Here is a 15,534-nt window from a genome sequence, read left to right on the forward strand (position 1 = left end):
GTCATCGTTCTATCAAGACTGGCCAAGTTGTAGAGATTTAATTAGTGGCCATCACCATTCCACTGTTATACTGAACGCATCCAATTCAATTTAGTTTTATTGTATTGTAATAGATGGCACCATGGGTTCTACTAATCCAAAGTGTTAAGTCACATGACCATAAATTTGAAAAAGCGAGCTGTTGGCATTAGCTCGAGAGAAGAGAAGGAAGGAGAGAGAGTTCTTCGTGTCTGATATCGATGTGTGGTTAATAATCTTGCGCCATGGCGGCGCATAATTTTGCTATGGGCAGACATCGTATTAGGCTTCGCCCTTGGTGCCATCTAAATATTTTTCTTTTAACTTTAATGTAAATAACCTTTCCCGTCCTAATTGTTAATGCCCTTTTAATTTTGTTTACCGTAAATAAATTATCTGTTTTTCTTTAAATGTTACTTCTTTTTTAAATCAGTACCCTAGACACTGATCCAAATGGGATTAAATGGGCATTTTGTCCCACCCAGTCCTACATATATTTTCTCCGAAAATTTTTTCAGAACAAGTTATCGACATAATTACCGAAATTGCTTTTGCATACTATGGGAAAAGGCAACCTAACTAAATCCCAGCTTCTGTTACTGTTATGATTTTATGCTTTAATGGGTCTGTTTTATTTAAGATATATATAGAGACAGCTATTCACCACCCCCTTTTATTCGTCATTTTACAGGAGCGAGTATTAATATTCAAATCTGGATGAAAAATATTGACCCATTATTACAATTCCAAAACAATTTATTTTAATTAAAAAGGCATTTCACAATAATTCTTTCTTGCCCATTATTATAATTCTGAATCAATATATTTTGATTATTTTACAATAATTTTTTCCCCTCGTCTCAGGGGTCTTTTTGTTGAATTATGAAGTGTAGGACGTTATTGCTATTATTTCTGTAAAACATTTTTTTTAAACATTATGAACATGGATTACTAAATTCTTCATATGAATGATGAAATGGATGTATTGCTAATATTTTCTTTTCATTTTTTTTTATTTTGTGTTCGTTTAAAATTCCCCATACATTCAACAAAATGCTCTATAATCTTTAAATAATATTAAACGAGAATCCAACCTGTTTGATACATTATCGGTACACATGTCTCTTGTAATTTATTTTCATTTTTTTTTAAAGAGAAGGGCAGCATTTTCGTTATACGGTTTGATACATATGTAACTGTTGCCACAAAAATTTACAAAATTCATTCATACTATCGTTTTTGAAATTTATACTTCCAAAACATTTTTATACAATAAAGAAGAAAAAAAAAATTAAGGACCAGTTTTCCATTTTCCCCTCCCCTCTATTTTACGGGTTAAGCATTGAGCCAGCATCCACTGATTTTTTAAAAATTATAGTGGGTGAGGTAAAGGTCTATTCATTTTTGATTTTATTTTGTATTTGTAAATGAATTTTCTATTGGTAAAATTATTGTTCAGCTCTGATTGGCATGATGGTGAACAGTATGGATAGGGGCGACCCCACCGGAAGGAAGCGAATCATTTCATTCTTAAGCACTCCACCAATGTGCATATATTTTTGTACTGCATTTTTCTGGAGTAAATTTGACAAACATTTCGAGGTATGACTTGTCGACTAAAAGTTGGTCTAGATGGACATGTATCTTCTAGTGCTGGTTAATATATTTGCAAAAAAAGGGGGGTTAGTGTTTTACATAACTGAAGCTTATCTGAAATTCAATAAGTGAAAATGTTTTTTTTTTCTGAGAATTAAATAACATTTTACATTGATTTACATTTAGTAGAACAATTGTTCAAATAAAGTGAACATATTGTACAATAATTAAAGAGAATAAAATAACGCGATTTCGTTCTGATGATATTAGAAGCATCCGAAAAATGTCAGGGAAATTTCTTAAAACCTGGAAAAGGCGGGGAACTTCAAACAAATGCTGCCCATCCTGAGTAGGTTCAGTCTTTAATTTTGGATATGTGTACATTAACATGGATGAATATATTATATTGTACTTACTTTCAAAATTTTGCAAAATTCTGCCCAATTTTACTTTTTATTCTTTTTAAACAGATTCCGTGACTTTTATGAAATGACTCCAGAGAAATTTCAGAACAAGACCAATGGTATAACTCCTCGTAGATGGCTTCTGTTGTGCAATCCGAGCCTAGCTGATGCAATTGCCGAAGTAGATATTTTTTCTACATTCAACATTATTTAGTATACTCTGAAATGCGTCTAAAACGTACTATTTTAGTATGGAATTCTTTTTTAAAGTTTTCATTCATTTTCTAGTAAAAGGGTTTTAAGTAAATAAGGTTTCATTTGTAAAATTTATAATGTCGAGTTTCACATGTTAAATAGTACTGTATTCTGCTAAAATATATATTTATTCTGTTTTTCATGCTGACTTTCTGTTATTAGCACTGTCAAGAAAACTCGTTAACATTGCAATATTGTGTTTAATTGAATTCGCATCGGACCAAACATCTGTCGGTTTATAGTGTCCTGACTATATCGAATCATATTGACATCCATGATTTATCTAATGATACTTTTTTTAATGTATGCTCTTGCGCAAAAAAAGAAAAAAATTATTTTTCTTTATGTGGGAAATGAGTTAACTATATGTTAAGAAGAAAAATGTTACGATGTTGAGTAGGAGTACGTTAAACAGTCAAATCGTGTACGGAGAGAAGGAAGATCTAACTGGAAAAATTCACCACCAAGCAACATGTTCCAGAGGTGTGTAAGACTAGGGGGAATGTCGAAGTCTACTGTATTTTTTATACAGAGACTTTGATGTAAAGAATGGGACATCAAAATGACATTTCAGACAAAGGCCTTTAAATTTAAAATTTCCAGTAACGCATGCAATTTTCACTTTTTTTTTTCATAATATTATTCATACTGTCTAAAAAAATTGCCATTTACTGTTTCCGAGAACTTTTAAATACGTTTTTTCATTTTGCATAATTGCTTTTTACATATTTGAAAATAGTATTACTGTCAGATGAATTTAGAGTTCGTTCAAGTCGGGTTTTTTTTGAATTTATTTTGCTATCATAATACAGTCGCAGGAAACAGTGTATCACTGCCTGTTCAATAGATATCTGCCTGACATGGCAGCGTAGTTTTACCCTTTAAGTTATTCATATCTTTCTGATCCAGATGCAAAAATGTGAAATCCCTCCAACAGGGGAAAAACTCGGATATTTCCTTACAAGTGAAGCAAAAAAATTCCACGAATGTTAGTTATTAATTGATAATGAAAGACCGATCAGTTCTGTATTTCAAACTGATAACATTAAATGAAGTAGTGATTACAGTACACTCCCGAGTATCTGGTTTCGCGACTATCCGGCTTCCATACTATCCAGTCTAGTTTCCTTCCATCGTAATTAAATGAGGAAAAGAAGGCATTGCATTGGCAACATTACCAAGGCATTAGAAGCAGGCGTCTGCTGCGATCCTTCTACGTGTCATGTGCAAAATATAAATTGTGACAGGAAACGAGCAGCGTTCTGCTCGTTGTTCATTGTTTCATCAGTGTGTAACGGACCAAAATTGCTGCCGCTGCTCCTGATTATATCTGTGTGATCATTTATCAGTGAAAAATAAAATCCGTTTTCAGTCAAATTTCTTAAGAACTAGGCCTGCGATTTACGTTAATGTTTTGTTTGTTTCCTGCATTTGCGTTAGACATTACAAAATTTATGTTAAAATGCGAGCAGTTTATATAGCTTAACTACTTTTTATGTTAAAAATTCTTGCAACGTGCAGTGCTATATATAAATATATATAAGCTATCAGTACAGAGCATTCTGTTTTAACTCAACGGCTTCTGTGATTCACTGTGCCTCGGGCGCGTTCTGATTCTGCTTGGCTTCAGATGAATGGAGGGCTTAATACTCAATAGGAAGTGAGAAAATGCGTATAACAGTGAGTCTTGGTGTAAAACTTTGTTTCTGGTATCGGTCGGCAAAGAAATATTCGTTCATAGAATTCCGGTCATCCGGCATTTATGTTTATCCGGCCTGCCCTTCCGCCACATTAGAACGGATACTTGGGAGTGTACTATATTTAAAAAAAATATATGGCTATATTTGAATGTCATTTCGGGATCAGAGAATTTTGATAATATAACGCAAATGATAGTATTAACCACAATCAAATTGAGCGATTTCCACTGTATTCTAAATATCGTTATTGAATTTCCATTCTCATCATTTTGAGGCAAGTTCATTTTAGATGTAAATACCTCCTGATAGTGCTCATGATAGGGATTAGTTTTTATTGCCAAGTTTAAAAATTAAATATGTTTGCCCATCGTTGCTTAGAAAATTTTGTATAACATTAAATCGTTTTTCGTTATCGGTTATAGTTATGCCTTTTTGACTTTTCCATTTGTGTAGAAATTTTTAAACGGGTTTCTTTCTTGCCTTAATCTCATGCGTATGTACATTCAATTTTTCAGTGCTATTAGTTGGCTTTCAGAGTTCTTTTATATTTCATTTTAATTAAATGGTGATAAAACAATTAAAACGTCTTTGCTTCAATTTTCAACCGGATGTATTTTTATAAACAAAGTATTATTAAAATTCAATTTCTGCAATTCAGAAAATAAATGAAAAATATAATTAACATTGATACATTTTCAGGATTCTTTTTTTTTTTTTTTTTTTTTTTTTGTAGCGAATTGGTGATTCGTGGGTTACACATCTTGAAGAGCTTTCGAAACTGAAGAAATTCGTTAATGATGCATCTTTCATTAGGACTATTCACAAAATTAAACAGGTAAGGAATTTGTTATGAACTGGATTGTAATAATTTGTTATATGGTTAATTTCCTTATAATAACTTATTTTAAAATATTTTTTTGCAGGAAAACAAGTTGAAGCTTGCTGCATATCTTACTAAAGAAACAGGAATTAACATTAACCCAGCCTCTATGTTTGATATTCAAGTTAAACGAATCCACGAATATAAAAGACAATTGTTGAATTGTCTTCATATTATTACTTTATATAACCGTATTAAGAAGAATCCTAATGCTCCCTTCGTTCCGAGAACTATTATGATTGGAGGAAAAGTGAGGTTTTGTTTTTATTATAGTTTCTGTAGGGTGTATAGTTGCTTGAATTAGTATATCCCTTTTATATTCGTCGTCTATTTTCTTTATTTGGAATTTTTAAATGCTCTCTCTCTCTCTCTCTTAGGCCGCTCCTGGTTATCATACTGCCAAACAAATTATTAAGCTAGTCTGTGCTATTGGAAACGTTGTTAACAACGATCCTGTTGTTGGAGAAAAATTGAAGGTTGTATTCCTAGAAAATTACAGAGTTACATTAGCTGAGAAGATTATACCTGCTGCTGATCTTAGCGAACAAATTTCTACTGCTGGAACAGAAGCTTCAGGCACGGGAAATATGAAGTTTATGGTATGTCATTGCATCTAGTAACTCTTGAGTCTCTTTGTCAATTGTTTGACTATTTGTGAATTTGATCACATTTAAACTTATTTTGTTTTTGTAAATCGCTTCTTCAAAAATAAATATGTATTTATCATATTTTATCAATGATTTTCAAACGATCGGTTAGATCAAACCAACTTGTGCATATCTGAAATAAAGCATTAACATTATACCAATTTTAAACTTTTCTCTCCTTACTCCCGATGACTAGAATCTTCTGTTTATTTTTTCTTGTTATGCTTGGATAATCATTTTGAGTGATTAGTCCTGCTTATAAATATAGCAGCTTTCCTCCTCTTTGTAAAAGTACATTGTCTTTACTTATAATTTGAAACCAATGTGTTAGAATTTTAATTTAAACAAAAGTTTTGAATCTTCATAAATATTTTTAAGTGTTACAGATTTGAAAATATGTACAGTACTGTGCAAATTAATTGGGACAAACACAAAAATTTTCACAAATGTCGTTTAATTAGTATAGGTTAACTTACAGGCACAGTATAGCAATCTAATACAAAATATGTCCTCCTCTAGCTTGAATGAGATCCTTTACACGGTTTGGCATGGATTCCACTAAATTAGAATATAAATTTTTGATCTCGTAATAGCGAAACCAAACTTTTATAGCATTCTCAATCATTGTTTTCTTTGCTGAGCAGTCCATTTAACTCAGATATCTCTTTACAATGCTCTACAAATTTTCGATGAGATTTACATAAGGAGAATTACCAGGCCAATCCAAAACCATTATTTTCTGTTTTTGAAAAAAATTCGTTGTTAGCTTAGAAGGATGGCATGGAGCAAGATCTTGTTGAAAGATACCAACACTACCAGCGAACGTTTGCATCATAGGCGTTTTGCATCATTAGAGTTCATCATCACTTCAACTATTACTAAGCTGCCAGGTCTTTCAGAAGTAAAATAACCGTAAAACATCTGTTTCTGAGGGTGCTTAACTGTTTGAATAAGATGTTGTTCCTTGATGGGTTCTCCACCACTTCGCCTGACAAATCTTGGTCGAAACCCTTGCACAAGAAAATGCGTTTTTCCGTTGAATACAACCTTCTTCCAATCTTGTGCAGTCCAGGATTGTATTTCCTATCCTAATCCAAATGTTTTTTCTTCATTGCAGGTGTTAATAACTGTTTTTCTATTGGTTTTCTTGCAAATTTCCCAGCTTCACCAAGCCTTCATCGAACTGTCGATGAATCCACGCTCACACCAGTAGCTAATAATTCTCTGAAGACCTCGACTTGTTTTGTAAGGATGCATTGTACTATTTCGTACAAGAAATTTGTCTGTTCGAAGTGTGGTCTTGCGTTTGCGTCCACATTTACTTTTTCATTTTGGAGACACTGCCCCAAAATTCTTTTGCTGATTAATAATCCTAGAAACACTGGATTTTCCAACTCCAATCACTGCAGCAATATCCCTCACAGTCATAGAAGTATGCTGACTAAGGGTAACAATTCTAGTCTTTTTCCTGGGAGTGATATCCATTTTTTTAATACACGTCAGAAGGAGACAATTCACACGTGACCACTTTTTACAGCAATTGAAGGGAAAATTTTTCGACATGTCATGATCACGTAGTCAAACCGGTTTAGACTAGCCAAGGGAAGTCACACATTCTAAGAATATGCAGTTGAAAATGGTTTGACGCAGAAAATCCCCGAGAAAGGAACAATTTTCTTAAAAAATCTGTTTGTCCCAAGTAATTTGCACAGTACTGTAGCATTTCTTTGCGTCCATATGTACGGAATGACTTTCTCTTTTGAGTAAACATTGTGAATGAATGCCTAAAAATGTCATTCGACTTTTTTTTATTCACTTGATTCGAAAATGCATCTTACATTAGGAAATTCCATTTGAAATTAGAGTACCGTCAATTAGTGAGACTTTCAGAGTCTTAAATTCTAGCGAGTAGGGTCAGTGGGCATTTTCTGAAATTTTCGCAAACATTATGTTGGTAAATGGTTTTGTAATCAAAGTCGTCAAATTTTCGAAAAGAAGCTAAAGAATTTTTCACATGCAATTTACTTTGTTTCTAGATACTTTCTCAAGTGACTTGCGACATTTGTATTTGTTATGCAGACGAGTTGCATGTTCATTTCACATTTTTCGAATTCTCTATTTTTATTAAGTTACTTAGTTCTCAGAGCTATATGCATCATCATTATTTAGTAAAAGAATTCTAACGAAGAAGAGACGAATTCTATATTATCCCTCATATATTATAGCTAAGAAATGACGAATGATTTATTAATGTAATATAATTATTGCGAAGTATTTATTGGCAACATTAATTTTCCAAATTTCTAGCCACAAAATTTTGTTGCAAGAATTCTGTGCTATTAATTTTCTGGATTAATGATGTCAGTATTGTAATTACTTTTAAGTGTTTTCTATCATGAAATGTGGCAATTTTGCATACATTGTGTTTTGAAATTTGCTTAATAAACTCCTTTGCAGTTGAATGGAGCTTTGACAATTGGTACTCTAGATGGAGCTAATATTGAAATGAAGGAAGAAATGGGTGCTGAGAATATCTTTATTTTCGGAATGACAGTTGATGAAGTTGAAGATCTGAAACGAAAAGGGTATGTTTTGCAGTTACTATGAAATCTAATTTTAGTAGTTCTAAAAAATTTCATTTAACGTAATAACATTTGTTTTTACTTCTTTCTGTGTAGATACAATGCTTGGGACTATTACAACGCTCTTCCTGAACTCAAACAAGCAGTTGATCAGATAAGTGGTGGATATTTCAGTCCTAACAACCCAGATTGCTTCAAGGATTTGACTAACATTCTGTTAAATCATGACAGGTGAATGTATGGTGAAAAAATAATTAAAAAATTTTAAGTATTTATTAATTTATCTTTCATTATTAACTTTTCGTTTGCATTTATAATGATTGCAAATTATTCAATTATTATTGCATATATATATTTTAAGGTTTTACTTGTTCGCTGATTATGAGGCCTACATTAAGTGCCAAGAGCGAGTGAGTGATATGTTTACGGTAAGTTTGTCATCAAAATGCATGTCTTTTCCAGACAGAAATAAATGTTTTCAATTTTTGTTATCAGTTAAAATTTAAAATATTATTCATATATACTGTACTATATTATCTTGTTGTAACTAATTCATCTACCTACCATTTTATATATTTATTGCTATTAATACTGCATATATTTGATTTTTACAACTGCCTGCAAGGTCTCTAAATCAATAAAGGTTAAACAATTGAGAAGTGCTTGAAGTAGCATGATAGTTATTATAAACCCTTATATTTTTGATCTTGTATTTGTAAGCCTTTAATTGATTTTATATTGGTAGGACATTCTGAAAATTTGTAATATCAGAAAGCTCAAATGTTCGTGATTTCTCCTTCTGTTTCTATGTAATCTTGGAGCGTTGAACTTATACAGCTGTTTGTTTCTATCCAAAAAATTCACATCTAATGTTGAAATGCTATAATAACATAGCTTTCAACTGAAACAATTTAGTCATATGCTTTCATTTTCTGTTTTTATTTTGAATTCTTAGTAAGTAGTAATCACTCATTGAAACAATCCTGTCTTGCCTTTAGGTAATATAAAACTGTGCCCAATACCCTTCAAAATTTAAAGAATCATAGAAGGCAAAATCTTTTAATCTTTTTAAAATCTTAGTTTTAAAACTTGGCTATGGAAAGTATATGAATAATTCTGAGAAATCTTTTTGAATGGTGCTTGATAGTAACATTGGTGAGTCATCAGCTCAGAACCGAGAAACGCTACAAAAGATGTATTCGAATTCTTATGTCCAGAAGTGCGCTTCTCATTTTGTTAAGTTTCAACTCCGATGTTACATATTAAAAATTTCCTAAATATTAAAAAAAATTGTCATCTTTTGATATATTAAAAGGAATTTCAATGAAAATCGATACGGTTATTGTGTTGAAACATGATTTTTGGCGATGTTATGCATGTGGGTACAAGAATAAGATTCTCTAGTTTTATTTGTATTTCTTTAACCTTGTATGTACTGTTAGTTTTACATAGGAATAACTTAGCGAAAGATAATCGACTGTTCCGATACAAAATCCAATCATAGAATAATATTTGTTGCAAGATATAAATATTTAACTCTAAACATACCGGACTTTCACTAATACACTGGCTCGCGATATGTTTAATGTTAAATGATGTATGATAGTTGGGTCGCCTTACCATCTATGAACCAAGCTATTGTAGAGAGAAAAACTGGCATTCAAAATGTTATATCGTTTTAAAAAATATATATTTCAACGGAAAATGATTTGTCTGCATCATAAGTATTGGTGATTTTTCAGAAGTATTTGCACTGCTACTGAAGGGATGGTAGATTTGCCGACTTAGTATGATGTATTTTCAGGCTAATTGGGACTGTCAGATAAAAGATGAGCTGATTTCAGTCTGTTAGCAGTCACAGTAACTTTTATCATCCTTGAAGATGACGAAATTCTTGATAGATGCATTAGTGTGTGCGGAACCTAATCCGTAAAATTTTGACAAAGAGTGAAACACACATGTGAACTGAATGTGTGCTGTTGAAATCGTCTAGGAGTTTCAAATCAAAAGTATCAAATAATTACATAATCGGATGTCGGCCAGTAGCATAGCCGCAAATCACCTTGAATCTATCAATAACTGCAAGACAATATGTAAATCCTTGCGATGAACGTAATGAACCAATAATATCGATATTGGTGTAGGCAAATAACTTGTTGGGAACTTCGAATTTCTCCAAAGATGAGTCTGTATGGCGAACAATTTTCGATCATTCATGAGAAAATCTTGTTGAATTAATGTTTCATTTTCGGCCAAAACAAAGACGGCGTACAAGTTTGACTGTCTCGCACCCTAAAACAATGAAGATCATGTAAATTTTGAATTGCTTGAAATGAATATGCTTTTGATATGTATAGACGGATTACTTGTATAGAAACATTTCAGTACTTATCTACATTAGTTTCGGGAACTTAGAATTTTTGCAATGCCAGATGTGTAGGTTGCTGAAGATTGTCCATAATCTTCCTGTCGAGTGATAAAAATGTAATCCGAAGCCAATGTGAAAATATTTTTTGGATACGATAATAGGTAAGATTTGCTGGATCGATGCCTCCAATAAATCACAACAGCTTTATTGGATGCACTGATATTAAGAATATTGTTGAGAAAGGATCAGGCCCTGTTAAACATAGCGTCTTTGGGGCATGGATTTAATTTTGAAAGGTTTCAATCACCAGTTCAAGGAAGTGGAATTTATCACGTTTTTTTACATATCCCTAAAATTTATTCGAACAATAATAATTTGTGATCAGTTATAGAAAAAATTCGCCTAAAAAATCAAAGTTAGGTCCATTAAATTCTGCATTGTTTGATCAATATTACTTTAAATCGGATGTCATGAACTTAAATTGGAATGAGATAATTATACAGCTATTTCGCTTATCTTCCTCATTTATTGGGATTTGATCGTTAATATGCTAAAGATCGAGGATAGCGGGAAAAAATTATGCCCTGTAAACTATGTACAAAAGTTAGTAAGTCTTAGGATATTTATCAGATACTGTTTAAACTAAGCCTACCGCGAGCAGTCAACATTTTATCAATGGTAATTCCAACGTATCGATGAAATGCCGGTGCGTTTAATGCTATTCAGTGCTGCAAACTTATTGCGTTATGTTCAAGACCCTTAAAGATTTAAATTTCTTTTATCTACAGACTACGAAAAAAACAATGAATTCTACATCAGATATATTAGAATTAATCAAATAACGTCTTTAAAAAGGATTCTTATATAACGATAACTTATTGATTGCGAGTTAAATATTTGAACTAATCGTTCTCTTTTCAATATTATAATAGTTTGTGTTTGACGAAAAATACTGCTACCTATCTTGTTTTTTGGTGATGTATGAAAAGACGACTGTTTTTTAAACTAAGTATTCTTTTCTGATATATATATATATATATATATATAGAATACTGAAGAATGGACTAAGATGGCAATCATGAATATTGCCTCCTCTGGAAAGTTCTCTAGCGATCGTACTATTGCAGAATATGCTAGGGAAATCTGGGGTGTTGAACCTAGTTGGGAAAAACTGCCAGCACCACATGAAGCCAGAGAGTAGCTTATTTTGTGTTGGCAGGTAAGTCGTTTTATTTTATTGTATTTGCTTATTAAAATATATAGAATCGTGGGAAAGAAGCGTAGAAGAAACTAATTCTTTTAAATAGCTTTTAACTCGGTTTTTTTTGATTTATTAATTGCCTGACTAATGTAATAAATATTCAAAGCAAATTAACTTCTTTTTCATCTCGGAGATTTAAAGCTATTTCTAATTTTTGAAATGTGTGTTCTACTAAGTACCAGAAATTTGATGTATTTATAGCATTGATTATTAAAGAATTTTCAAAATAATTTGATATTTTCCTGTTTTAAAACTGGTAATAGTATACTCTTTCTAATGGAGAAATTTTAAATTGTATATATTTAAGTTCTTTAGAAAGTTACAAACCTATATTTGGTAGTTTGTGTTTCTATTTTAATACTAAGTAAATAGCAGAGAAAGCTTTTTTTTATTATTTCTTATTAGTGAAACTGTTGCCTTTTCTTGTGCTATAGTTATACATTTTTCTCTTCTAGATGAGCTATAAAGTTGCCTCACCTATTATTGTGATGTGATGTTTCAAGAATTCTTATAAGAAGTTGCACAGTATATGGTTTGTTTAGTCACAATGCTTTGTGGATGTTTAAAGGCTTTTTACAATGTGTACTGCCTTGTTCGTGTAAACTGTCAACTCCATTAGGCCGAACATGTATAAAGGCTCTATTTAAATACATTGTTTCTCATTTAAACTGGAACAATAAATTATGAGTTTATATTTGTTTTAAATGCATTTCAGTTCTGTTCAGTACATGAAATTTATTTGCATTATTATAAATGAAATACCTGTAATGTGGATTTCATCTTCCTGTCTTATGATTCTAGATATTGTTTGTTCTAGCTGTTTTTAAACAGACTGAAATTTTTTAAATGCTCATAAGTTTATATAAAGTTGTTATTATGGAATGTTTATCTTCTATTCCCAATATTTTTGTTCTTTGTTATATGTTTGAGCTTGTTATTTGTTGATATGTGATAGTTTTTTGTGATGTGTTTAAAGCATATTTTTCATTGGATAATTATTATTGTACATATATATATAGAATATGTAGTTTTGGAATTCTATCAGCGTTTCTTCTCAAACATGCTTTGTGTTCCAAGCCATAATTAAATCTGTTAAATTTCATGTAGTTATGTCATTTTTCTTAGGATAAAGTTGTTATAATGAAATATATACCAAAACATTAACTGCTGTTTTATACTTTTGTGTTGTCAAATTAAATATGATCCTTGAACCGAATACTTACGTAATTTGAAACTCCAAAGAGTAAATTAATTTACTTTTTATTCAAAAATGTATTTCAGAATTTTGTAATACATTTTTGGCAGCATGTTTCAATAGTTAATAACTTGGCACAGCATTGAAAGTGGAGTGCTCAAGAGGGATGAAGGCAAATATTTCAAAAAAAAAAAAAAATCCGTATAAGGTTATTCAATGGTTTATTAAAAATGTAGATAATTTTGGTATTTTAATATATAATAGTAAATCTACATATTACATAGATTTTAGAAAATGATATTTTCTTATGTTTAAAAATGTTGAATTCTTTTTGAATTTATAATCGATGTCAGTTTGATTCTTTTAACCATGGAATCATCTAATAATTCTCACTATGTGGTATAAGAATTAGTAATCCTTATGGAAATTTCACCTTTTAATTTTTACCTATTGAGTTATCAGATTTCATCCATACTAATTCTTCATAAATTACTTCTTTTGACATGATTGTAGTTTTTAATCTATCTATCAAAATCGAGTTTGAAATATCAGACAGAAAAAACACACATTCAATTTGAGTGCAATAACGATTTTTCGATAAAAAAATGAAATGGTAGAAAAAGATCTGTGAAGTTCATTTTGCGCCAATAATTAGTAATTGGATTAGGTCATAAGTATCGAATGTCTAAGTAATTGCGTATAATTTTTATCACTTAAATAACTACTAATATTTCAGTTTTATAAATGAATTTTGCATACTTAATCCTTTAGTGTCAGCTAATTTGTCCTTAACATTGCTGCTTTCCATTTGAATTTTATCAGATAATATTTACGTAAATTCATATTTTATGTATTTACTACTATTAAAATTTTCATGCTAATTGGATCATAATCTCTAAGAAAAGACTAGAACAATTTCCTACTTTAAAAATTGCATTTCATAATTCTGCTTTTCCATAAATCACAATCTTAAATGGGTAACCTAAAAACTGATTCATTAAAAAATTTTCTAGTGAATCAACTTTCCTTGAATTGAATTCCGTGTATTTTATACATCTTCGAACGACCTCCAACACTGATAAACATTCAGTTGCCTCAGAGTACGCGAAAAATGTATTTATTGTTACGTATATGAAGTCAACCAGTCTTTTATCTTGTTCGTCAAGAATTTTTATAAACCACAGTAAAATAAAAATTTAGCTTAGTTGAACTTGTTTTAATATCTGTCCTTCTGATGGAAGATAACCAAACACAGTATCTCTGTTGACATCATAGCTACTTTATGTTCACATCACTACCAAAGCATCATTGAAACAAAGCGAGCAGGACATCAACTAAAATTTGAAAAATAGCTCAAACTATGGCAATTCGATTAATATTCATAAATGGCAAACTGCATATTTTTTCTGGAAAAGAGCACACACACACCTCCTCACCTCAATTATTTTGAAAAATTATCCTTTGGAACACAAAAATGTTTTGTTAACTTTTAAAGCTGTCTCGCCTTCAGGAAGCACAAAAAGAAAGCTTTTTAAAAACAAGACTGAACTCTTTTTCCTATCTAAACTCTCAAGAAAAACTACTATAAAACAATGCTTAACCCCCCAATTAGTTATATATTTCTAATCTTGACTTTTGTTTATCATACTCACTGTGAAAGAACAACAAATTGCTTACTAAATATGTAACGTGTCTTGGTTTGCAAGAAACAATAACATAAGATCTTCAACTAACAACTCTTAAGTAACATTTATGAAAAGCCGGTGGATTATTAACCCGTTCGGGACTAACGAAGCATATGTGCGTTTGCAGTGGATTCTCCTCAGGGCCGAAAGCTGCTTCCTTGCGTTAGGGTTTTGGAATGAAATAATTTTTATTAGATGCTGTTACTAATCCATGTATTTTATTAAAATATTGGTCCCTCAGATTACTATTTCTCTCTCCGAGTCAGATTGAGGTTGAGCAAGTATTTATTAATAATTAGATTTTCATAATTATGAACAGAAACACGTGTTTTCAAAATGAGTACGTCTCCTTTTACATTAGCAGTGGTTGTTGTAATTTATATTCTCATTTGGGATAGAATGTTATTCTAGAAAGGGTTTTCATTTTCAATTTTGTAGTCATGGCTACAAGACTGCTTATCTTTCCCGGGTGGGGGTTACGTATGTAAATTTATGAATCATTGATCGATGGATTTTTACGATGACGGTAACAAAATATTTGTGGTAAAATAGACGATTAAAAACTTAAGATGCATAGTTTACTCGAAACAAGATAAAAAGCGGGACATTGCTTATTTTCATAAATTGTGTGTTGTCGGTCTCAATATTGATCTGCGTTTTGAGATTTTTTATACGGTTCTGAAGCATTATTACAAATTTTATGAAGTGTTTTAAATTATTAATTGTAAATATTTATTTGTTCCTATTTTTTATATTTTGCATCAATAAACTAGTTTTTTTTTTACTATTGACCATAATAAAATACACTATATATTTTAATATTGCATTAAATTTCAGTTATGGTTAAAAAAAAAATTTTATCGGGATTGAAAATATATCTATTGACACATATTTAAAAATTGTTTCATTTCTGTGCAATGGGTATTTTTTACGAAGTATTACA

At 31.1% G+C, this 15,534-nt stretch overlaps 1 protein-coding gene across 1 annotated transcript in view; it reads left to right on the plus strand.

The window, feature by feature from the left end:
* LOC129958460 (glycogen phosphorylase-like) overlaps positions 1-12,813 on the plus strand; it is a 75,142-nt gene extending 62,329 nt beyond the window's left edge. Inside the window, exons 11-19 of the mRNA XM_056070954.1 lie at positions 2,085-2,199; positions 4,707-4,808; positions 4,897-5,103; positions 5,231-5,452; positions 7,958-8,085; positions 8,179-8,313; positions 8,444-8,510; positions 11,499-11,669; positions 12,167-12,813. Of these exons, the coding sequence (XP_055926929.1) occupies positions 2,085-2,199; positions 4,707-4,808; positions 4,897-5,103; positions 5,231-5,452; positions 7,958-8,085; positions 8,179-8,313; positions 8,444-8,510; positions 11,499-11,651 (1,129 nt within the window). The 3' untranslated portion in view covers positions 11,652-11,669; positions 12,167-12,813. The remainder of the gene's footprint in view (positions 1-2,084; positions 2,200-4,706; positions 4,809-4,896; positions 5,104-5,230; positions 5,453-7,957; positions 8,086-8,178; positions 8,314-8,443; positions 8,511-11,498; positions 11,670-12,166) is intronic.
* Positions 12,814-15,534: the final 2,721 nt, after the last annotated feature.

The sequence above is a fragment of the Argiope bruennichi genome, chromosome X1 (genome assembly GCF_947563725.1).
Source record: "Argiope bruennichi chromosome X1, qqArgBrue1.1, whole genome shotgun sequence".
In the NCBI taxonomy this organism is placed as follows: Eukaryota; Metazoa; Arthropoda; class Arachnida; order Araneae; family Araneidae; genus Argiope; species Argiope bruennichi.